Source organism: Salmo salar, chromosome 27 (assembly GCF_965601325.2).
Source record: "Salmo salar chromosome 27, fSalSal1, whole genome shotgun sequence".
NCBI lineage: Eukaryota > Metazoa > Chordata > Actinopteri > Salmoniformes > Salmonidae > Salmo > Salmo salar.
The window spans coordinates 41,570,209-41,596,207 of NC_138317.1; the positions used below are offsets into that span (position 1 = coordinate 41,570,209).

Consider the following 25,999-nt stretch of genomic DNA (forward strand, 5'->3'; position numbering starts at 1 on the left):
GTCCATCACCATGTCATCATTATGTCCATTACCATGTCCATCACCATGTCCATCACCATGTCCATCGCCATGTCCATCATCATGTCCATCACCATGTCCATCATTATGTCCATTACCATGTCCATCACCATGTCCATCATTATTTCTATTACCATGACCATCACCATGTCCATCATCATGTCCATTACCATGTCCATCACCATGTCATCATTATGACCATTACCATGACCATTACCATGTCCATCACCATGTCCATCATTATGTCCATCACCATGTCATCATTATGTCCATCACCATGTCCATTACCATGTCCATCACCATGTCCATTACCATGTCCATCACCATGTCATCACCATGTCCATTACCATGTCCATTACCATGACCATCACCATGACCATCACCATGTCCATCATTATGTCCATCGCCATGTCCATCACCATGTCCATCATTATGTCCATCGCCATGTCCATTACCATGTCCATCATCATGTCCATCGCCATGTCCATCACCATGTCCATCATTATGTCCATCGCCATGTCCATCACCATGTCCATTACCATGTCCAGTCCTTTCCTTTCACATGTGGAATGCCTGATCATCTAAAGAGCACCGTTATCTTCATCTCTCTCTTCTCTTCCCTCATCTCTCACTCTTCTCTTCCCTCATCTCTCTCTTTTCTCTTCCCTCATCTCTCTCTCTCTTCTCTTCCCTCATCTCTCTCTCTTCTCTTCCCTCATCTTTCTCTCTTCTCTTCCCTCATATCTCCCTTCTCTTCCCTCATCTCTCTCTCTCTTCCCACATCTCTCTCTCTCTTCTCTCATCTCTCTCTCTTCTCTTCCCTCTTCTCTTCCCTCATCTCTCTCGCTCTTCTCTTCCCTCATCTCTCTCGCTCTTCTCTCATCTCTCTCTCTTCTCTTCCCTCATCTCTCTCTCTCTTCCCTCATCTCTCTCTCTCTTCTCTCATCTCTCTCTTCTCTTCCCTCATCTCTCACTCTTCTCTTCCCTCATCTCTCTCTCTTCTCTTCCCTCATCTCTCTCTCTCTTCTCTTCTCTTCCCTCATCTCTCTCTCTTCTCTTCCCTCATCTTTCTCTCTTCTCTTCCCTCATATCTCCCTTCTCTTCCCTCATCTCTCTCTCTCTTCCCACATCTCTCTCTCTCTTCTCTCATCTCTCTCTCTTCTCTTCCCTCTTCTCTTCCCTCATCTCTCTCGCTCTTCTCTTCCCTCATCTCTCTCGCTCTTCTCTCATCTCTCTCTCTTCTCTTCCCTCATCTCTCTCTCTTCTCTTCCCTCATATCTCTCTCTCTTCTCTTCCCTCATCTCTCTCTCTTCTCTTCCCTCATATCTCCCTTCTCTTCCCTCATCTCTCTCTTCTCTTCCCTCATCTCTCTCTCTTCTCTTCCCTCTTCTCTTCCCTCATCTCTCTCTCTTCTCTCATCTCTCTCTCTTCTCTTCCCTCTTCTCTTCCCTCATCTCTCTCGCTCTTCTCTTCCCTCATCTCTCTCGCTCTTCTCTCATCTCTCTCTTCTCTTCCCTCATCTCTCTCTTCTCTTCCCTCATATCTCTCTCTCTTCTCTTCCCTCATCTCTCTCTCTTCTCTTCCCTCATATCTCCCTTCTCTTCCCTCATCTCTCTCTTCTCTTCCCTCATCTCTCTCTCTTCTCTTCCCTCTTCTCTTCCCTCATCTCTCTCTCTTCTCTCATCTCTCTCTCTTCTCTTCCCTCTTCTCTTCCCTCATCTCTCTCGCTCTTCTCTTCCCTCATCTCTCTCTCTCTTCCCTCATCTCTCTCTCTCTTCTCTTCCCTCATCTCTCTCTCTCTTCCCTCATCTCTCTCTCTCTTCTCTCATCGCTCTCTCTTCTCTTCCCTCATCTCTCTCTCTCTTCTCTCATCTCTCTCTCTTCTCTTCCCTCTTCTCTTCCCTCATCTCTCTCGCTCTTCTCTTCCCTCATCTCTCTCTTCTCTTCCCTCATATCTTACTCTTCTCTTCCCTCTATTTCTTCTCACCCTTTTCACTTCCCTCTTTCTTTATTTATCTCTCTCATCCCCCATCTTTCTGTCTTCTTCTCCTCTACCACACTTTTCCATCTCTCTCCATCTCTCTCTCTCTCTCTTTCTCTCCATCTTCCTCCCCTCGCTCTCTATCTCCCTCCCCTCTCTCCCCCCTCTCTCTCTGGATTCCAACACACTCTGTTCCTGACACAAACAGACAAACGGCTGATTGCTCTCTCTCTCTCTCTCTCTTTCTGTCTTTCTCCAAATCTCTCTGTGTGTGTAATATAATGTAATGTATGCTTGTCTGTGGAGGATTGAATTTCTGTGCCTTCCACCCCCTGACATACACTGTGGTCCCATGACAAGGCTGCCCTTTCCACACACACACACACACACACACACACACACACACACACACACACACACACACACACACACACACATAAAAAGACTGGGCCTGACACAGTGATGACAATATTATGTCCCGTGATGCCAATCCTCTTCATCACCATCATCATCACCACCACACAAAATACCCCCACAGAGAATCGAGCTACACAAGGTACAGGAACAGAGAGACATCTGCAGTTACAGTTTCATTTCCAATATTACAGGTCGTTTTTACTAGTTACTAATGGAAATCAGAGTTCTCCTTCTCCTCCTCTTCTCTCCTCTCTGACCTCACCTGACAGACATGCAGCGCTCCAGCTATCATTATTTAACCCCTGATGGTGTTTCTGCCTGGCTCAGCCCATTCTCAGAAATAGATGTGAGAAATTACTCATTTGCAGTAGGGACTTGGCATGCCACTCATTCTACAGCCAGACAGTGGAGACTTTATGTCATGGAGAGAAAGGAGAGTGAGGGGGGGGTAAGTGGGAGTCCAAGCTACCTCTATGCCCTTCTTATTCTCTCTTCAGAATGAGTCTTGCATGAAAAATGGTGTCACAGTGTAACGTAGCCTACTGTCTATAGGCGAGGCGACCAGGAGCAGGGTTTGAATCACATACCGCGTAGCCCATAGGCTACCACATCAGGCAAGGCATGTGTCTATGTGTCTGATGGATTACACAGGTCAATGTTAATCAGGTAATCGATATTGATATGGTTGTGCTTTCCATTGTATACCCCGTGAAATCAGCACTACAAATGAATTCAGTGCTATTAGTAAAAATGTGCTTTAATCATGCGGTGTTTAAAAGGTGATTGGAAGTGGAAGTCTTGGGTAAGGATGAATATATGGGCGTGATAAACAGCTATTAGAGTGTATGTTTACGTGGATAAACGGTTGGAATGTGCGTGATGGTCACGTCGACATGTTGTTGTGGTGATATGTTGTTGTTGTTAACAAAGCTGAGGGTAACATACAAACCTCGTGAGATGTCACGGTAGTCAAGTCGTTCGATCTATTCTGCAAAGTTGCAAGACATTAACGACTAGTTCAAAAAAGAAATGTACACGACTAAAACTTACTTTGCCACTATTCTACACAACACTTTAAACTGGTATCATGGTTAAAACGGTTAGTATTATCGAGTTAAACTTTCAAACATTAAACAATTATCGCCATTCAGTAGCTCAAGCCTGTCCAATTGCGGAATATGATGAGAGGGAGAGAGAATGTTGTGAGGTTGTCACTATTTACCACAAACACAAAGTCAAAATTGGCTATTTCTTAATTTAAAACATTTATGAAAACAAAAAAAAATAGCTTTTGGTCTTAATTTAAGGTTAGGAATAACGTTAGCAGTGTGGTTAGGGTTAATGTCAGGGTTAGGTTTAAAATCAGATTTTATGAAGAGAAATGAAAAGAAATAGCCATAATTATGACTTTGTGGCTGTGGTATCTAGTGGAGACCAGAATGTGTGGGGGGTGGGGGCGGGGTCTTCTGAAAAGGGGGCGGAGAAAAACTCCTAAACTGCTCTTGATTGGATAAAGTCGTGTGACCACGCCCGTGGGCGGTATCTTGGTCTGTCTTCAAGCTCTGCGTTCAACCAGTGTTGAATCCAGTGGGTTTGTTTCTACGGTAGAGAGAGGTTCAACTCCGGATCAAACTAGCAAGGAAAAAAAAATCGAATTTTACCATTGGATCCATACCACTAACCAGGAGCTGGATTAAATTGAGACAACTTTTTTATATTTTTTATATATATATATAATTCTCTTTGGAAAAACACCGAATAACGATGGGTTCCCAAGCGTCCAAGGGAGGGGTAGCTGTGGAGGCGAATGCTGCCGATGCCGCCACCGTTAAAACAAATGGACAGGTATGTAAAACGCTTTCTCATCTCTGGACCACACGACACACCCTTCACCGAAATAACTAAAAGTATCTTTAAAAAAAAAAAGTAAAAAAAGGATGTTCTGTTTTTATTATTAAGTTGCAATTCATTTGAAGGTGAGGTTTTTTTGTGTTTTTTGGGGGGACCTTGGTTCAGTCAGAGTGATAAGGTTGGCTAGCTACGGACACTTCATTCAGACGCGGGAGGATCAAATCCAAAACGTGTTTGCTGATAATACCACGATCTGCTGTTTGAAAATAATTTTTTGGGGAAACCCCCCCCCCCCCCCCCAACTAGTTAGATAGGTAATTAGTTATTCAGGTTTTGGTACGAGAACAGGGACCACAGGTAAATTAGCTAGCTAATCGAGGTTTTAGCTAGCCGTAATAGCTAACTCGTGTGCGTTCCCGTTCCCAAGTCCGTGTATTTGATACATTTCCATATCAAATGCCATGAGAGGGGGGTTTGGAAAGGCAAGGGTGCACGTAGGCAAGCTACCCCTCGTGCATAAGATATGAGAGACAATTGGTGAATTATGGATTGAAAAGGAAAGTTTCAGCAGTTATCAATTTAATTTATGCAGCCCCCTCGGAACCGGCGAAGTCTAGACATGTCTCGATCGGTGACTGTAAACGTTATTTATTTTATAGATAAACATACACAATCGACATAAAATATTATTTTCACCTCACAAAATTACAGTACAATCAGTATTTTGTCAATGGATCATCGGGTTCATTGGTAGTATTACTACAATTTATAGTATTTTTTTTTTTTCATCGATTGGTTCAAGTCTTTGTTGAAAGAGATGCGTCCGTCTGTGTGGTGTCTAGTGGGAGAGAGAGATGGACCACATGCTCGGTCTGCGGGTCACTGTCGCCCCCTGTCGTCTTCTGGTTGCACTACAAGGCGTCGCCTTTTGAGCAACACTGTGGTTTATTGATGAGCACTACGTTTTGATGAAACATCCGTTATAAATCTAAATGTTGTGGTGTTTTTTTTTTTGTTTACAGTGTAAAATTGCATTTTCTTTATTGATTGTGTATATATATATATATATATTTTTTTTTTTAATCATGTCTTTATTTGGTTCCTTTAATCCTTCCCTAGGAGAATGGCCATGTCAAGTCCAATGGTGACACCACAGACACGGCCACTCCAAATGGTTCTGCCGACGCCATAGAGCCTGAAGCGGGTGCTGGAGGGGACGCCATCGAGCCAGCGCCCGCCGCCGACGGTGAGGTCGCCAAACCAGAAGGTGAGGCCGCTGCCAAGGAGACCTCCAAGAAGAAGAAGAATTTCTTTCTGAAGAAATCATTCAACTTCAAACTGAAACTGAAGAAGACCAAGAAGGAGGAGGCCGCTTCCGCTGAGGAGAAACCAGCAGAGAACGGAGCCGCTGTGGCTACGGAGGAGAAGAAAGCAGAGGAGGGGAAGGAGGAGGTTGTGGCGGCGGCTGCTGCAGAAGCCCCTAAGGCCGAGGAGGTGCAGGCTAAAGCAGAGGAGGCACCTAAGGAGGAGGAGGTAAAGGAGGCTGCTGCACCTGCCCCAGAGCCCACCAAACCAACAGAGGAGACCAGCTCGACCCCCGAGGCAGCAGCCCCCTCCCAACAGAACACCGAGTGATTGTACCTTTACCCACAACAAAGGACTGTGTGAACTGTTTTTCAAGAGAGAGAGAGAGAGGGAGAGAGAGAAAATAGTTATAAATATATATTTCTATATATGTGTATATGTATACATATGTATGGATATATATATATGTATATGTAAATATATACACGTTTATGTGAGACTCCATTGTGTCACTTTTGTCATTGTAACAAGATGACAGACTAGATTCACTAGTTCACTTCCCTGGTTACGGCGAGACAGGGTCAACCTGTTTAGTATTATGTGCTGGTTGCTATGGAACAATGGGATTTATTGGACAACAAAGTGGAAGACACAGTTATGGATTGGGAGTCGAGTTGACCCGTCTTTTCCCCAAAACACCCGACTCAAAAAAAGATGTGTTCGCGTGTAGTAATGAACTGGACAGGACACCAACCCGACCACCACATGAAATGACTATTAATACAAATAAAAAAAACAAGAAGAAGAAGAAGAAATCAGAAATTGAAAGGAGAAAAAAGAGACTTGCCAACTTTCTACATTCCTATATTTTAACCCAAATTTGAAGTATTTTGTGGGGTACCTTTTAGAGAGGCATTTTAAAGATTCAGAGAAGCTGTGTTATGTTTCTTCTTTAAAAACAAACAAAAGGAGCCACTTTAGATTTTTATCTTAGGAGGGGAGGGGGGGGGGGGGGGACACTCTTAAGTTTGCTATGTTCAGTGTTGCAGTTTTAAAACAAAGCAGAGTTGTTGATCTGTCTGTGTGTAAGCCTGACTACTTTAATGTCTCTGTAAATACATTGAGACTGATACTGTTCTTTTATTTTGCTAATGTTGACAGATGTTATGGTTTTATTGTAAAGTTGACAATGGTAAATAAATATTGGTTACCAATACCTTTTTGTTTGGAGATGGTTATTTTTAGGTGGGAAGGGTGATTAGTAGTACAGAAACATTCCTCTAGCTACAAGATGCTTTCCGATTCTAAGAATCAATAAGTTAGGAATGTGATTCTTATAAGAGCACAATGGTGTGTTTCAGACTTGTCATAGTCTACAATCCCAATACTATTGTCCAGCAGAGAGAGAACCCTGACCAATTACATGTCATCAATCACACATAGCAGTAAAGCACTGGTCCCCTCCTACAACCATATCATACATAGATAATCACAACTGTGACAACGAGTGGACAATACCTAATTTGTCATTTTGGACAACGGCTACTAAGTATCGGTAAGCGCTGACGAAGTGGAGAGACTACTGCGGACTGAGATGCACACCCCATGATTCCACCTGTCATTCTACATTCTAGAACTGGGAGAATCTCAATTGAGCTTCATTGCCTCCTCAAAACCAATTAGATGAGTTAAGAGGTGCCTACCATCTGACCTCCTCCAATAGGATGCGAGGAGTCAAGGAAACAATAGAGATTCTCCCTTTGTACCATGATCTCTCCTGTGCACTTGTTCCCTTCACTGAGTTGAAAGGAGATTATTGGTATAAGAAACAAGGTGGAAAACTCCCACTAGCCCACGCCTCCCATCAATCCAATATTTTTTGATTTCTAAGATGTAGTGAACAGAACAAGTGCACACTTCTGGAGATGGGTAGAGAATTGGAAGACAGCCAATGACTGACCCTTGCTTGCACCCACATTAGCCCTGTGACCTCAGTAGCCCCTGTAGTGACAGCACCTCTCAAGAAGTCATTACTTAGGGCTTATATACTGTACTTGTCACGACTTGTTTCCACACACCTGGTTCTCATTGTCCCTCATTATGTGTTGTGTATTTAACCCTCTGTTTCCCCCCATGTCTTTGTGTGGTATTGTTAATCTGTGTTGATGTATGTGCACGTTAGTCTGGTTGCTCTGGGTTATGTATACCCGTTTTTGTATTTCGTGTTCATTGTGCCGTGTGCTTTTGGTTCGCCTGAATAAAAGGCTCTGTGTGCTACCAAATACCTGCTCTCCTGCGCCTTACTCCCTTGCAGCCACTTACGCATACCTGACAGAATACCACACTATTTCGTGTTCATTGTGCCGTGTGCTTTTGGTTCGCCTGAATAAAAGGCTCTGTGTGCTACCAAATACCTGCTCTCCTGCGCCTTACTCCCTTGCAGCCACTTACGCATACCTGACAGTACTTCCTCAAATCTTTAACATTTAGCCCATTTAAGAAATAACTTCAACATTATTTATTTTACCTCAATAAAGTTAATTCTATTCAAATTGAGCTATAAATTGTTGATCCTGTTCAGGGTTGGTTGTAGAGTGAGGGGATACATCCCAAATGACACCCTATTCCCTATGTAGGGCACTACTTTGTACAGAGTCCTATGGGGAATAGGGTGCCATTTTGGGACACGTGCCACTGACCTTGTTCACATGGTGACATGATGAGTTCAGAGCAGAGTTCATTTTAGTCCTCACAGCCTTCAAACAACGATTAATTATTCAAACACGGATGTAGCTCCACATTGGTATGCTTCAGGCATTTGTCACAGATTGCAGAGGCATTTGTTGAACTCGAAACACATGTTAATCTGATCACTGAACGGAAACTATGTGAATACGTGAATGAGGTCGTTAGGTAGCTTACTACTGTGAATGAGGTCGTTAGGTAGCTTACTACTGTGAATGAGGTCGTTAGGTAGCTTACTACTGTGATTGAGGTCGTTAGGTAGCTTACTACTGTGAATGAGGTTGTTAGGTAGCTTACTACTGTGAATGAGGTCGTTAGGTAGCTTACTACTGTGAATGAGGACGTTAGGTAGGTTACTACTGTGAATGAGGTCGTTAGGAAGCTTACTACTGTGAATGAGGTCGTTAGGTAGCTTACTACTGTGATTGAGGTCGTTAGGTAGCTTACTACTGTGAATGAGGTTGTTAGGTAGCATACTACTGTGAATGAGGTTGTTAGGTAGCTTACTACTGTGAATGAGGTCGTTAGGTAGCTTACTACTGTGAATGAGGTCGTTAGGTAGCTTACTACTGTGATTGAGGTCGTTAGGAACTTACTGCTGTTAATGAGGTCGTTAGGTACACTATATATACAAAAGTATGTGGACACCTCTTCAAATTAGTGGATTTGGCTATTTCAGCCACACCCGTTTCTGACCAGTTAATAAAATTTAGCACACCGCCATGCAATCTCCATAGACAAACATTGGAAGTAAAATGGCCTTACTGAAGAGCTCAGTTTCTTACAACGTGGCACCGTCATAGGATGCCACCTTCCAACAAGTCAGTTCTTCACATTTATGCCCTGCTAGAGCTGTCCCCGGTCAACTGTAAGTGCTGTTATTGTGAAGTGGAAACCTCTAGGAGAAACAACGGCACAGCCGCAAAGTGGTAGGCTGCACAAGCTCACAGAACGGGACCGCCTAGTGCTGAAGCGCGTAACGCATAAAAATCATCTGTCCTCTGTTGCAACACTCACTACTGAGTTCCAAACTGCCTCTGGAAGCAACATCAGCACAATAACTGTTTGTTGGGATTTTCATGAAATAGGTTTCCATGGCACAGCAGCCGCACACAAGCCTAAGATCATTATCCGCGATGCCAAGTGTCTGCTAGAGTGGTGTAAAGCTCGCCGCCATTGGACTCTGGAGCAGTGGAAACACGTTCTCTGGAGTGATGAATCACGCTTCACCATCCGCCAGTCCGACAGACGAATCTGGGTTTGTCGAATGCCAGGAGAACACTACCTGCCCCAATGCATAGTGCCAACTGTAAGGTTTGGTGGAGGAATAATGGTCTGGGGCTGTTTTTCATGGTTCAGGCTAGGCCCATTGGTTCCAGTGAAGGACAATCTTAACACTTCAGCATACAATGACATTCTAGACGATTCTGTGCTTCCAACTTTGTGGCAACAGTTTGGGAAAGGCCCTTTCCTGACTTCAACCCCATCGAACAACTTTGGGATGAACTGGAACGCCGATTGCGAGCCAGGCCTAATCGCCCAACATCAGTGCCTGGCCTCACAGCAATGTTCCAACATAGTCTAAAGCCTTTTCAGAAGAGTGGAGGCTGTTATAGCAGCAATATTAATTAATGCCCATGATTTTGGAATGAGATGTTCGACGAGCAGTTGTCCACATACTTGTATAAGGGTTATTCTAGCAAAGGACAACCAAACCTGTGTTTGTCATCCCGCACTTTAAACAGATGAATGCTTGAGGTGGATTTGATATTATAAGATTCAAGTAATTCAATTACAGTTAAATGAGAGATTTGAAAGGTCTATACCTATACAAATACTGTAATGGTGTAACGGTCGTCGTATGTAATGGAACAAGGCGCAGCGGGTTGAGTGCTCATTTTATCTTTTTATTATGAACACTTAATTAACAAAACATACGCACGAACGGTATTGCAGGCTAACACAGCAGTGCAACAACAACGTCCCACAAATCCCATGACAAAAACACCCCTCATCTGTATTTGGGGAGTTTCTCCCATTTTTCTCTGCAGATCCTTTCAAGCTCTGTCAGGTTGGATGTAGAGCTTCGCTGCACAGCTATTTTCAGGTCTCTCCAAAGATCTTCAATCGGGTTCAAGTCCGGGCTCTTGCTGGGCCACTCAAGGACATTCAGAGACTTGTCCCGAATCCACTCCTGCATTGTCTTGGCTGTGTGCTTAGGGTCGTTGTCCTGTTGGAAGGTGAACCTTCGCCCCAGTCTGAGGTCCTGACCGCTCTGGAGCAGGTTTTCATCAAGGATCTGTCTTTTCCCCTCGATCCTGACTAGTCTCCCAGTCCCTGCCTATGAAAAACATCCCCACATCATGATGCTGCCACCACCATGCTTCACCGTAGGGATGGTGCCAGGTTCCTCCAGACGTGACGCTTGGCATTCGGGCCAAAGTTTCAATCTTGATTTCATCAGACCAGATAATCTCGTTTCTCATGCTCTGAAAGTCTTTAGGTTCCTTTTGGAAAACTCCAAGTGGGCTGTCATGTGCCTTTTACTGAGGAGTGGCTTCTGTCTGGCCACTCTACCATAAAGGCCTGATTGGTGGAGTGCTGCAGAGATGATTGTCTTTCTGGAAGGTTCTCCCATCTCCGGAATGGAACTTTGGAGCTCTGTCAGAGTAACCATCGGGTTCTTGGTCACCTCCCTGACCAAGGCCCTTCTCCCCTGATTGCTCAGTTTGGCCTGGCGGCCAGCTCTAGGAAGAGTCTTGGTGGTTCTAAACTTCTTCCATTTAAGAATGATAGAGGCCACTGTGTACTTGAGGACCTTCAATGCTGCAGACATTTTTTGGAACCCTTCCCCAGATCTGTGCCTCGACACAATCCTGTCTCGGAACTCTATGGACAATTCCTTCATGGATTGGTTTTTGCTCTGACATGTACTGTCAACTGTAGGACCTTATATAGACAGGTGTGATTTCCAAATCATGTCCAATCAATTGAATTTTCCACAGGTGAAATCCAATCAAATTGTAGAAAGATCTCAAGGATGATCATTTGAAACATGATACACCTGAGCTCAATTTCGAGTCTCATAGCAAATGGTCTGAATACTTATTTAAATAAGGTATTTCTGTTTTTATCTTTTTAATATATTTAAAAACCTGTTTTCGCTTTGTCATTATGAAGTATTGTGTGTAGATTGATGAGGAAAAAAAAATATTGAATCGATTTTAGATTAAGGCTGTGACGTAACAAAATGTGGAGAAAGGGTTCTGAATACTTTCCGATTGCACTGTATGTTCTTCAGTTCAGAGATCTCTTGCTCCAGCTCACAGATTATCTTCCTCAGTTCAGAGATCTCTTGCTCCAGCTCACAGATTATCTTCCTCAATTCAGAAAACCTCTCATCAGAATATTCTTCTTCATCTTTTTGTCATTTTAATGTTCATGTTTGAGGACACTCAGACGTTATAGCATCACCATTGTGATGTAATTTGAAAACTTTTAGTCAGACAGATTTTCTCTCTGACTTCTCACTCACCTCAAGCTCATGACTTCAGGATCTTCCTCAGGCTCGATCTCTCTCTCTCTCTCTTTCTCTATCTCTATTTTACCTTACTTTGCATTACCTTACTTACTAAACTTGTGATCACAAACTTCAGGTAATTCAATTAGAACTGTTTCAGTGTCATCCTCCTTTTGGCATTTTTCGGAACTGGTGTACTGCTATTTAACTTTCAGGTTTATGTTAATCACTTAAAAGGGAAGTTCAGCATTTAGATGGTTCCTCACTGTAAAAAGTAGTGTATTGGCCAGGAGAAACTTTAATCCATGTTTTAAGGTTATTTTAATTAAACAACCACTACAAACTTCAGATGAACTTTAGCCACTGTTATCTACAAATCAATGGGAGTGATAGGGGCAACTCAATCATTTGGTTTGATGTTACCAGCGCTAGCTCTAGCCTTTTGAGGGCCCTTAGCGAGATTTGGACATTGGGGCGTAGAGAAAATGTTGCAGTTTTAAAGCAAGCTTTCTGGAATTCTACACATTTTGCAATGGGTGCAGAGAAAACGTAGCAATATTATAACAAATTTCCTGCAATTATACTCATTTTGCCATGGGGCAGAAAGAAGAAAAAAAAAACGTTTTTACAGCTAATTTCCTGCAATTCTAGCTATTTTGCCATAGCGTGGAGAGACATTTCTGCAGTTTTAAAGCAAATTTCCTGCAATTCTAACCATTGAGTAATGACTTATATGATATCTGAGTGAGAATGACTAACAAAGTAAATAGGGGCCACCTGGAGGTCAGGGTCCCTGGTCCCGGTCAATATACAAGTTTAAAAATCCAAAAATTGTTAGCTGACATAGCTTATTATTTATTTTTGGGGGGCGGCGACCGCCTATGTCGCTTATGCTTGGAACCGTTCCTGGATGTTACAGTAAAGATGATTTCAGCACTCATACTGAACTTTCCCTTTAAGAAGGGTAGGGCAGACAACAGGTATGCTGTTGTTCAGACAGGTATAGTGCCAGAGATGGCAGGCCTATAGCCAAAAACTATGTGAGCAGATTTTGATAAGTAACACATGCAACACGGAGCAGATTGCTTATTGTAGTACAACGGAACCATCTGGTGGCTAAAAGATGAACTATTGAAAAATGATGTATGAAAGCTACTTACTACTATACTAGGCTATCATCATCATCACTTTCGTCATATTTTTTGACTGTGTACTTCAGTATCCAGCTCAATGAGAAAAACGATTATTGTGCAAGGTCAATGTACAGGAATGTGCGAGATCATTAGTGTTGCAGTGAAGGTGGCAACGTTGGCGTTCATCATACAGCAATAGGAGGAATATATATATATATGAGGGTTTATTTATTCAATGTAAGCTTGGGGGGTGGGGGGGATAACTAACACCACAGACCGGTGCACCACAGATGAGTGGAACAACTTTGGTTGCACCATGCCACCACAGACCAGTGGAACATCTTTGGGTGCACCATGCCACCACAGACCAGTGGAACATCTTTGGGTGCACCATGCAAACAGAAAGAGTGCATCCTTCCCAACAACAGAGCAGACTTCGGTGATTGGACGAGACGAAAAAAAAATCACCCGGCTTGGGCACAAAGAACTGTGCGGTACTAATTATTGAGTAAAAATGGCGCTGTCGTCTGCAGGAGGAACAAAGAAGAAAGTTTGCTATTACTATGATGGTAAGATTTGATGTTATGTAGCTCAGTGTTTTTCCGGAGTATTATTTGTTGAATCGGCGAGGATTCGGTGGTCGAAAGGACTATGTCTCCTCTGGAGAGAAGTGCCGTAGTCGAGTTAGCAGCTAGCTAGCTAACCATCATTAGCTAGCTAGTTACCTGGTTAGGAAGAAGACTTTAGTTAGCTTGCCAAAGCAACTTGAGAGTCGTTTTTAATTATTTTGTAATGTTGCAATCAGATCAATTGCCAATATGTAGCTAACTAGGAAGTTGTGTATACTAATTTGTGGCAACTTGGTTAGCTAACGTTAGCTCACTAGCTAAGTTAACTAACGTTAGTAGGCTTATAACCAACTGACTTGGTATGCAAAACGAGCTAACGTTAGATAGCTAGATAATGGTTAGTGTTACTAATAAGTATCCTTGAATAAACTCTTGATATTTAGCTACATTTGTTTTAGTAAAGTGGGGTTGTCAGTTAAACGTAGCTAGCGGTGTTTGATAGTCAACTTTGTGGGTAGTAGTGAATTGTGCGGGATGGCGGTGTTGAGCAAGTAATGCGCTGTGTCTGTGCTATGAAGATTTACACTTTACAGAAGCTGATCATTTGATTCGTAATTGAAACTATTATAGATAAGTTGTTTCGTGCTGTGCAGTTATCTAGGCTGTATGCTTGATAGTGCTACCCCGCGCTCAAAGCGGCAGGATGCCTAGCAGTTAAGAGCGTTGGGCCAGTAACCGGATGGTCGCTGGTTCGAATCCCAGAACCAACTAGATGAAAAATATGCCCATGTTTCCTTGAGCAAGGCACTTAATCCTAATTGCTCCTGTAAATCGTACTGGATAAGAGGGTCTGATAAATTACTAAAATGTAAAGCCCAGAGCTACCTTACACCAGGGTTAGGGGAAGGACATATGGTTTGTTGTTTCACTAGTTTGTCTAAACATCTTTTGGTTTCTTTCTTTTCCCCAGGCGACGTGGGTAATTATTACTATGGTCAGGGTCATCCCATGAAACCCCACAGGATCCGTATGACCCACAACCTGCTGCTCAACTATGGACTGTACAGGAAGATGGAGATATACGTGAGTACAACAGCCACAGTGGGCTTATATATATATATATATATATATATTTATATAAATGAATGAGATTTTTCTTCGATAGATTAGTTCGATATTTATGGTATAAATAAATGTATTCAACAGCACTGTTGAATAGTCGTTTCAGATTGGCTATAAATGGCATTGTAAATTGGCCATTTATAGCCAGATAACGGGACAGTTGGAAAAGCTATCAAGGACGTCTTGCAATCATGATGCAGTATGCGCATACAAATGCAGACAGTACTTGCTACAAAGGTACAGAAAGCTAAACCAACAACCACATGAACTGAAATTAGATGCATAGTAAACGCAGGTCCAACAAGGGGGGGGGGGGGGAAACATAGCTAGCATTTATTTGTTTTTGCAGAGACGTGTTTTTTTGGGGCTGTTATTCTGGCTGCAGAGGTTGCTTGTGTAGCCGTAACTAGTTGGGATAATAACAACGTTTCCACTGAGCATGGCAGCTGCACGTAAAGAACGAACGATTAGGTCACGTCTGTAAATATCGAAACAACAAACGACAACCCAAAAAATGAATTAACTTTTTAAAAATGGATGTCAACTCCCCCAAAAAATGTCTCTCTATCCGTAAATGTGTGCTTTCATATTCAGCGAGAAAAACACCTCAATTCTGTAACATTACATTACCTGGGTAAATTAACTCCACGAAGGGACTCGACTCCTCTTCATAACGCCGCGTCTTCCATTATTTCCAAGGTGATGTTATTTCCAAGATATTGTATAGAACTGAAGCTGATAGGACTGGACTCATTCTTCAACACAGAAAATGACTTTTCAGCACATGTCTGAAGTAACATTCTGTATAGTTGAGCTGTCCTCCTAGACTTAAAAAAAAAAAAAAAAGTCGAAATGGATAGTTGTGGACTACAAGTTTTCTGACAGCTCATATGTTTGGTTATTGAAAAATATATGATCTAAACTGAAATTAGGCAAATGTTTTAGCAACAAGGTAATGGAATGTTTTTTTTTATACATGTTGCATCTTTTGCAACACACTTTTTTTCTTGACCTCCAGAGACCTCACAAGGCCAATGGAGAGGAGATGACCAAGTACCACAGTGACGACTACATCAAGTTCCTGCGTTCCATCCGGCCAGACAACATGTCAGAACACAGCAAGCAGATGCAGAGATGTGAGTAACAGACAGTATTTCCCCCTAGCGTTGCTCAGATGGGGTGCATTGTTAAAGGGATATTTCACCCCCCACCCCTGAAACCATAGATTAGCATACCTTGTAATACCTTATTTTGTTATGTTTTCATATGGGCTAATGTTGAGCTGAGTCTTGTCTATACTCCACACTCGCGTCTGTTATGTAGGTTACAGCTTTATGCATTGGAACAAACCTGCAGGCCTCAATCAAACATCTCAAATGAATGACTTTTATCCTTGCTGCTCTGAAAACAGTTAATGTGGGAGAGGACTGCCCAGTGTTTGACGGCCTGTTTGAGTTTTGTCAGCTCTCAACGGGAGGCTCTGTCGGTAAGTCTAGTCTCTTTCTCCGTCTGCCTTACTGTACCACTGACTTCACTTGCCTATCTACCTCTCTCACTTCCTATATTGACTGTCTCGCTCTTCCCTCCTCCCTCTGTGTGTGTGTGTGTGTGTAGCGGGGGCAGTGAAGCTAAACAAGCAGCAGATGGACATCGCCATCAACTGGGCCGGAGGACTCCATCACGCCAAGAAGTCTGAGGCCTCTGGGTTCTGCTACGTCAACGACATAGTCCTCGCCATCCTGGAGCTGCTCAAGTAAGAGCCCTGTGTGTGGTCACTCCCCCCCCCCCACCCCGGCGGGCCCCGCCAACTCCCGTCACCCCGGCGGGCCCGTCTTCTTGTCTGTGTCTTTCTCCTCTTTCACTTCTGAGGAAAGACAGTAGAGGTCGACCGATTTATCATTTTTCAACTCCGATACCGATTTATTGGAGGACCATAAAAAAAATAAAGGGAACACTAAAATAACACATCCTAGATCTGAATGAAATAATCTTATTAACTCCTTTTTTCTTTACATAGTTGAATGTGCTGACAACAAAATCACACAAATAATAAATAGAAATCCAATGTATCAACCCATGGAGGTCTGGATTTGGAGTCACACTCAAAATTAAAGTGGAAAACCACACTACAGGCTGATCCAACTTTAGTATTGCCAGCCTAATCTCGAGAGTTGATAGGCTTGAAGTCATAAACAGCGCTGTGATTCAAGCATTGCTAAGAGCTGCTGGCAAACGCAGTAAAGTGCTGTTTGAATGAATGCTTACGAGCCTGCTGCCGCCTACCACCGCTCAGTTAGACTGCTCTATCAAATCATAGACTTAATTATAATAAACACACAGAAATACGAGCCTTAGGTCATTAATATTGTCAAATCAGGAAACTATCATTTCGAAAACTAAACGTTTATTCTTTGAGTGAAATACGGAACCGTTCCGTATTTTATCGAACGGGTGGCATCCCTAAGTCTAAATATTGCTGTTACATTGCACAACCTTCAATGTTATGTCATAATTATGTAAAATTCTTTCAACTTAATTATGGTTTTTATTAGGAAGAAATGGTCTTCATGCAGTTCGCAACGAGCCAGGCGGCCCAAACTGCTGCATATACCCTGACTCTGCTTGCACTGAACGCAAGAGAAGTGACACAATTTCCCTAGTTAATATTGCCTGCTAACCTGGATTTCTTTTAACTAAATATGCAGGTTTAAAAATATATACTTCTGTGTATTGATTTTAAGAAAGGCATTGATGTTTATGGTTAGGAACAGTCGTGCAACGATTCTGCCTTTTTCGTGAACGTGCTTTTGTTAAATCATCCCCCGTTTGGCGAAGTTGAAGTAGGCTGTGATTCGATGATAAATTAACAGGCACCGCATTGATTATATGCAACGCAGGAAAAACTAGTTAACTACACATGGTTGATGATATTACTAGGTTAACTAGTGATTGTTAAGATTTTTATAAGATAAGTTTAATGCTAGCTTCCAACTTACCTTGGCTCCTTGCTGCACTCGTGTAACAGGTGGTCAGCCTGCCACGCAGTCTCCTCGGAGTGCAATATAATCGGCATCCAAAAAGGCCGATTACCGATTTTTTTTTTCTTATGAAAACTTGTAATCGGCCCTAATTAATCGGTCAGCCTCTAAAAGACAGAACAGAATGGTGACGTGTCCTTGGCTTGTCATGGTGTGTGTTTTCTTGTTGAAATGAATAGTCCCCAGGCTCTGATGAGAAACCTAGATATGAGTGTATTCATTTAGTTGTATGTCCTGTCAGGTAATATGAATCTAATGTAGATATTGTATGTAATGAGTTGTCTCGTCTGTCCTATCAGGTACCACCAGAGGGTGTTGTACATAGACATCGACATTCACCATGGAGACGGAGTGGAAGAGGCTTTCTTCACCACAGACCGGGTCATGACTGTCTCCTTCCACAAGTATGGAGAATACTTCCCAGGCACCGGAGACCTGAGGGTGAGTCTGAGTCTGAGTGGAAGAAGGGGAGAAAGAAAATAGTGGGGGAATCCAGAAATAAGCAAAGTACATTTCAGTGTGTGTGTTCTGATGTGTATGACTACACTCCCCTTTCAGTGTGTATAACTACACTCATCCTTTCTGTGTGTGTGTGACTACACTCCCCTTTCTGTGTGTGTGTGACTACACTCCCCTTTCAGTGTGTGTGTGACTACACTCCCCTTTCAGTGTGTGTGTGACTACACTCCCCTTTCAGTGTGTGTGTGTGACTACACTCATCCTTTCAGTGTGTGTATGTGTGACTACACTCATCCTTTCAGTGTGTGTATGTGTGACTACACTCATCCTTTCAGTGTGTGTGTGTGTGACTACACTCATCCTTTCAGTGTGTGTGTGTGTGTTGGATTGTCAACCTACATTTGAGTCATTTTGTATTTCAGTATGTACAATGACGTGTGTGTGTGTGTGTGCGTGTGTGCGTGTGTGCGTGTGTGTGTGCGTGTGTGTGTGTGTTTAGGACATTGGAGCAGGAAAGGGAAAGTACTATGCTGTAAACTACCCTCTCAGAGACGGCATCGACGACGAGTCTTATGAAGCCATCTTCAAACCTGTAAGTCTCCTGCTTCTTTTCACTGCAAGTCATTCAGTGTTTTGGGTCCTTACAGGGGGCGGGGGTCAAATGGATTTTTACCTTTTTGTGTGTGTTGCTAGGTGATGGCTAAAGTGATGGAGATGTTTCAGCCCAGTGCTGTAGTGTTACAGTGTGGAGCGGACTCTCTCTCAGGAGACAGACTGGGCTGTTTCAACCTGACCATCAAAGGTAACACACGCTGAAGGAGGGCTGTCTTCAGGGCTCTGACGGTCCTGGGATTTTTAGATGACTGTTTGTTGGTCAGCCAAATGCTAGAGCTAAGCACAGGCAACGTCTTATAGGAAAACCATTATAGGAAAACCTGCTGGGAGACATTGTACAGTGCATTTCGGGAAAGTATTCAGACCCGTTCACCTTTTCCACATTTTGTTACGTTACAGCCTTATTCTAAAATGGATTCAATTATTCCCCCCCCCCCCCCCCCCCCTCAATCTACACATGATACCCCATGATGACCAAACAAAAACAGGTTTTTAGAAAAATTCAGCAAATTTATTAAAAATAAAAAAAACAGATACCTTATTTCCTGAATGCGCTGTACCTTTCAGCAGGACAGTAACCTACAACACAAGGCCAAATATACACTGGAGTTGCTTACCAAGACGACATTGAATGTTCCTGACTGGCTTAGTTACAGTTTTGACTGAAATCGGCTGTCTAGTAATGATCAACAATCAAAGAAAGTGCAGAAATTGTACAATCCAGGTGTGGAAAGCTCTTAGAGATTTACCCAGAATGACTGACAGCTGTAATCACTGACAAAGGTGATTATAACATGTATTGATTGGGGTGGGAATACTTATGTAAATGAGATTTCATTTTCAGTACATTTGCAAACATGTTTTCACTTTGTTATGGTGTGTGTGTGTGTGTGTGTGTGTGTGTGTGTGTGTGGGGGGGGGGGTGAGAAACGCAACAAAATGTGGACTAAGTCAAGAGGGTATGAATAATTTCTTAAGACCCTGTGTTTCAGGTCATGCTAAGTGTGTTGAGTACATGAAGAGTTTCAACCTGCCTCTGTTGATGTTGGGAGGTGGTGGTTATACCATCCGTAACGTGACCCGCTGCTGGACCTACGAGACCGCCGTGGCTCTGGACAGCACCATACCTAACGGTACACACACACACACACACACACACACACACACACACACACACACACACACACACACACACACACACACACACACACAGCATTATACCATCCGTAACGTGACCCGCTGCTGGACCTACGAGACCGCCGTGGCTCTGGACAGCACCATACCTAACGGTACACACACACACACACACACACACACACACACACACACACACACACACACACACACACAGCATTATACCATCCGTAACGTGACCCGCTGCTGGACCTACGAGACCGCCGTGGCTCTGGACAGCACCATACCTAACGGTACACACACACACAGCACTATATACCTAATGCTATAGACAAACAGTAAATAACAATCTATGTACTCTGACCTGAGAAGTAATTGTTACATGTTGTGAATTGTCCCGTGTGGCTCAGTTGGTAGAGCATGGTGTTTGCAACTCCAAGGTTGTGGGTTCGATTCCCATGGGGGGCCAGTACGAGGGGAAAAAAAAAAAATGTATGAAATGTATGCATTCACTACTGTAAGTCGCTCTGGATAAGAGCGTCTGCTAAATGACTTAAATGTAAATGTATGTAAATGTGAATTGACAAAGTCGTACAGAAAGATATCTTTTGTTTTACTTGAAACAGTAGGTCAGACTTTGTTTAGTATGACGTTACACTTCTTGGTTTGACTTCTCGTCGTATTAAAGATCTCTGTTCATGTATTACTTTGATTTAACCTTCTTTTTTTTTTTTACAACAACCTGGCCATCGCTCTCGTCCTATCAGAGCTGCCATACAACGACTACTTTGAATACTTCGGCCCTGACTTCAAGCTCCACATCAGCCCGTCTAACATGACCAATCAGAACACCAATGATTACCTGGAGAAGATCAAGTAAGTTACAAAGATATATATATATATATATTACACGAGCCTTAGGCCATTAATATGGTCAATATATATACAGACAGACATACTGTGGTCTCTCCCCCTCCCCAGACAGAGGTTGTTTGAGAACCTGCGTATGCTGCCTCACGCCCCGGGGGTCCAGATGCAGGCCATCCCTGAAGACGCTCCACACCCGGACTCTGGAGACGAGGAGGACGAGGACCCTGACAAACGCATCTCCAGTAAGTATTGTTTCAGTCAGGGGGCCCATGATAAGAGGATGGTATTGTTTCAGTCAGGGGGCCCTGATAAGAGGATGGTATTGTGTTTCAGTCAGGGGACCCTGATAAGAGGATGGTATTGTGTTTCAGTCAGGGGGCCCTGATAAGAGGATGGTATTGTTTCAGTCAGGGGACCCTGATAAGAGGATGGTATTGTGTTTCAGTCAGGGGTCCCTGATAAGAGGATGGTATTGTTTCAGTCGGGGGCCCATGATAAGAGGATGGTATTGTGTTTCAGTCAGGGGGCCCTGATAAGAGGATGGTATTGTGTTTCAGTCAGGGGCCCATGATAAGAGGATGGTATTGTTTCAGTCAGGGGCCCATGATAAGAGGATGGTATTGTTTCAGTCAGGGGCCCATGATAAGAGGATGGTATTGTTTCAGTCAGGGGCTGATAAAATAATTTTGTTAAACTTCAATTAATCTACTCAGTCTGCAACCCAGAGTTTGTAAAGTTCTGGTTTAAATGAAACAGACAGAATTCCCAGCTTACAATAGTCAAATCAATGTTTATTCACGAGAGCACTCTGAAGTCCATAATACAAAGACATCCATTTTATAGTTCACTCCTTACTTACGCACATACATCCACACAAACAGTAGATATCCTACGCACATACATACACATGAACAGTAGGTGGGATGTATCCCTCCCCAGAGTTCTCACCACTGTTAATCACTACCCAGCGCTGTCAGTTCCATTCCCCCGAGATAAGAGGAACCTTGAAAATGACCTCCTGTCCTAATAAGTTTCTCAGAGTTCTAGCCATGTCGGGTCAAACACAGTTGAATTGTTCTCGGTATTTTCTTACACACACACACACACACACACACACACACACATTTCTATCCCTCACAGGTCTCTTCTGAACCTTGTTGGACTTACTTTTAGTAGTTTAATTATTCATTATACATGCTACATAAACAACTAATTACTAATTAGTTACGTTTCAGGGTGGAATTCTTTAATCATTACCTTTAAACATATAATTCCCTTATCAGGGGCCCATGATAAGAGGATGGTATTGTGTTTCAGTCAGGGCCCATGATAAGAGGATAGCCTGTGAAGAGGAGTTCTCTGACTCAGAGGATGAGGGACAGGGAGGAGGGGGAAGGAGGAACGCTGCCAACCACAAGAAGACCAAACGAGTCAAGACTGAGGAGGAGAAAGAGGAGACGGAGGAGAAGAAAGGTAAAGTAAACCTCACACACCTCCGTGACTGGCCCAGGACACTGGGCGTAACGCCTCCGTGACTGGCCCAGGACACTGGGCGTAACGCCTCCGTGACTGGCCCAGGACACTGGGCGTAACGCCTCCGCGACTGGCCCAGGACACTGGGCGTAACGTCTCCGTGACTGGCCCAGGACACTGGGCGTAACGTCTCCGTGACTGGCCCAGGACACTGGGCGTAACGCCCGGTCAACATTATTTTTGTTTTCCCCAGAAGTGAAAGAGGAGGATAAAGACGCAGAAGAGAAGATGGACACAACCGGGTGAGTAGTGACCACATCAAATATAACATCTAGGAATAGAATGTCTTGTTTATCCAGTCTTAGCCCAGTCTTGTGTATCCAGTCTTAGCCCAGTCTTGTGTATCCAGTCTTAGCCCAGTCTTGTGTATCCAGTCTTAGCCCAGTCGGGTGTGTGTATCCAGTCTTAGCCCAGTCGGGTGTGTGTATCCAGTCTTAGCCCAGTCGGGTGTGTGTATCCAGTCTTAGCCCAGTCGGGTGTGTGTATCCAGTCTTAGCCCAGTCGGGTGTGTGTGTCCAGTCTTAGCCCAGTCGGGTGTGTGTGTCCAGTCTTGTGTGTGTCCAGTCTTAGCCCAGTCTTAGCCCAGTCTTGTGTGTGTATCCAGTCTTAGCCCAGTCGTGTGTGTGTATCCAGTCTTAGCCCAGTCGTGTGTGTGTATCCAGTCTTAGCCCAGTCGTGTGTGTGTATCCAGTCTTAGCCCAGTCGTGTGTGTGTGTCCAGTCTTAGCCCAGTCGTGTGTGTGTGTCCAGTCTTAGCCCAGTCTTGTGTGTGTGTCCAGTCTTAGCCCAGTCTTGTGTGTGTATCCAGTCTTAGCCCAGTCGTGTGTGTGTATCCAGTCTTAGCCCAGTCTTGTGTGTGTATCCAGTCTTAGCCCAGTCGTGTGTGTGTATCCAGTCGTGTGTGTGTATCCAGTCTTGTGTGTGTATCCAGTCTTAGCCCAGTCGTGTTTATCCATCCAGTTTTAGCCCAGTCGTGTGTGTATCCAGTCTTGTGTGTATCCAGCCCATTCAACTAATATTTCTTCATTTCACCACCAGGCCAAAAGAAGAAACTAAGACGTGTTGAAGCATCAGATATGCGTGGGTTACCAGGTGCACGTGCACACAGCAACCACAATGGACTGTAAATTATTCTCTTAATGCTGTTTTAGTATTTCCTCATACGCGGGAAAATCTTTTGGGCTTTGTCAGTGTTGAAATGCAAGGTGTTTTAAAATTATTTTTTACTCGCATCTCTACCACATTCCTTTTTTTCCCCTGAACCACATGTTTCTGTCATGGCACCTCAACACCACCTGAGAATCTGAAGCAGTAGGGACTTGTTCCTGTCGTGGAGCCTGCTTCAGATTCTCAGGTGGTATTGAGGGGAAAGGGGGGGGGTACCTAGTTGTACGAAAGGTTGCTGGATCGAATCCCCGAGCTGACAAGGTAAAAATCTGTCATTCTGCCCCCTGAGCACGGCAGTTAACCCACTGTTCCCCGGGCATCGAAGACATCGATTAAGGCAGCCCCCCCCCCCCCCCCCCGCACCTCTCTGATTCAGAGGGGTTGGGTTAAATGTGGAAGACACATTTCAGTTGAATACATTCAGTTGTATAACTGACTAGGTATCCCCCCTTTCCCCTCAACATCACCTGCGAATGTGAAGCAGTAGGGGCTTGTTTCTGTTACGGAGCCTCAACATCACCTCTAGTCTAAAAAGAGGGTGGTCAGGATTCAATCCAAGCCACGTTTATAGTGCACTGTTCTCTAGCGGTCTTTTTAAAGGCTATTTACACTGGAGCTGATACTGTGAATGTGATCTCTCTGCCACTCTAGGGGGGAAAAAATGTCTTTACAACAGCTGCATTGTCTGATGCGCTGCTTTTTTTTTTTAACGCACCTTGGATTGAATCCCGGCCTCAGTTCCTCCATCTTCACTGACCTGAGGTAACGTGACAAGTGAAAGCCAGTCCCCCTGATAAGACACCTGTCATATCACTTTCACCTATCCATCTGGACTGATCCAAGAACTGAAAGAGTTGTAAAGGAATCCACTTTCCACTGCAGATATTCATTCCCCTTTTGAACAATAGTCATTCACAAGTCCTCAGCCCTATTCTGCCGTTAAGTTATTTTTTAATCATGGAGCAACATACACTGAGTGTACAAAACATTTTTAAAGCTGCTATATGTAACTATTTGGGTGACCTGATCCAATTGAAATGTGTGTGTTTATAGAGCTGTCATTCTTAATTGGAAAGGAAGTAGATCTGTTTTGTCTTATTTCTATGCTTCCTTTTTTAATATATATATTTTTTTTAAAGCACCATTTATTTTCTTTTGTTTTTATAAATCAGCTTCAAACAGCTGACAATACAATTGTTTTTTTGTTATGGAAAAAACGGTACAATATACATGTTTTGTCAAACTGAAATTAGGCAAACTATTAGAATTTTAGATTTTAGCAACCAGGAAATGGCAGAGTGATTTCTGCATAGTGCAGCTTTTTTAAGAACACTTTCCTAATATTGAGTTTCACCCACTGTCCTTTTGTTCTCAGAACAGCCTCAATTCATCAGGGCATGAACTCTACAAGGTGTTCGAAAGTGTTCCACAGAGATGCTGGTCCATGTTGACTCCAATGCTTCCCACAGTTGTGTCCAGTTGGTTGGATGTGCTTTGTTTTGGTGGATGTTTCTTGATACATACAGGAAACAACCGCGCTGCAGTTCATGACTCAAACTGGTGCACCTGTCACCTGCTACCGTACCCCGTTCAAAGGCACTTGGATTGTGTGTGTGTGTGCCATTGAGGGTGAATGGGCAAGACAAAAGATTTTGTCTCGGTTTGAAAATCCTTCTCCTCCCCTTCATCTATGCGGATTTAACAAGTGCCATCTTTTTTTATTTACTCTTTAACTAGGCAAGTCAGTTAAGAACAAATTCTTATTTACAATGACGGCCAAACCCTGACGACGCTGGGACAATTGTGCGCTGCCCAATCGCAGCCGAATCTGATACAGCCAGGAATCGAACCGGGGACTGTAGTGACGCCTCTTTCACTGAAATGCAGTGCCATTCGGGAGCCCAAATAAGGGATATGTTTCAGCTGTTTTCACCTGGTCAGTCTGTCATGAAGAGATGTTTTGTATACTATACATTCTGCTTTACTCTGTTCCCTGGGTTGGCTTCTCTCAGATGACTCTACACTCCTTCCTTACCTCGTTTTATATTTCTAAAAGGAAATGTTTTTTTTTTTTAAGTCATTGGGTATGTTGAACGTTCAAGGGTGAGGTTTCCCCTAAGTACAGCTCCAAGATCCGCTGTAGACGTTTAGTAAGGAAAATACAAAACTGACCCAAGTGATCAGCGTGTAGGGGAAACTTCACCCTACACCTTTGGGAACAGGCTCATGTTTTAAGCCCTTGGTATTTTCTACTGTAATAGGTGAGAATATGGTGTTTTGGTTGTGATTACAAATGTGTGTAACTTGTTTTATAATGAAAAAAGTATTGCTTTTTGTGCTTGGTTGTTTTTGTTATTACATTACAAGTTCTTATAAAAGAGATTTCAAAAGGCAATCATTTGGTTGTGTAGAGATTTGATTTCCAGGCTTCCTTCATATTATGGCTATCCAAGTCTAGTGGGGGAACTGACTCCTCACTTGTTAGTTTACTACAGCGCATGTATTTATTTACTGTCAATTTCA

General features: G+C 43.3%; 2 protein-coding genes across 2 annotated transcripts; both read left to right on the forward strand.

Annotated features, from left to right (window-relative positions):
• The first annotated feature begins 4,021 nt into the window (after positions 1 to 4,021).
• On the forward strand, positions 4,022 to 6,356 carry marcksl1b (MARCKS-like 1b). Its single transcript, NM_001146647.1, has 2 exons — positions 4,022 to 4,261; positions 5,387 to 6,356. The coding sequence occupies exons 1-2, from the start codon at positions 4,181 to 4,183 to the stop codon at positions 5,900 to 5,902; spliced, it is 597 nt and encodes a 198-aa protein (NP_001140119.1). The 5' UTR covers positions 4,022 to 4,180; the 3' UTR covers positions 5,903 to 6,356.
• A 7,024-nt stretch (positions 6,357 to 13,380) lies between these two features.
• LOC106589072 (probable histone deacetylase 1-B) lies at positions 13,381 to 25,871 on the forward strand. The gene is made up of 14 exons (XM_045709765.2): positions 13,381 to 13,539; positions 14,510 to 14,622; positions 15,680 to 15,797; positions 16,073 to 16,147; positions 16,276 to 16,414; positions 17,999 to 18,140; positions 18,658 to 18,750; positions 18,852 to 18,960; positions 19,766 to 19,906; positions 20,675 to 20,783; positions 20,889 to 21,019; positions 22,095 to 22,250; positions 22,504 to 22,552; positions 23,348 to 25,871. The coding sequence occupies exons 1-14, from the start codon at positions 13,485 to 13,487 to the stop codon at positions 23,373 to 23,375; spliced, it is 1,458 nt and encodes a 485-aa protein (XP_045565721.1). The 5' UTR covers positions 13,381 to 13,484; the 3' UTR covers positions 23,376 to 25,871.
• The last annotated feature ends 128 nt before the right edge of the window (positions 25,872 to 25,999 follow it).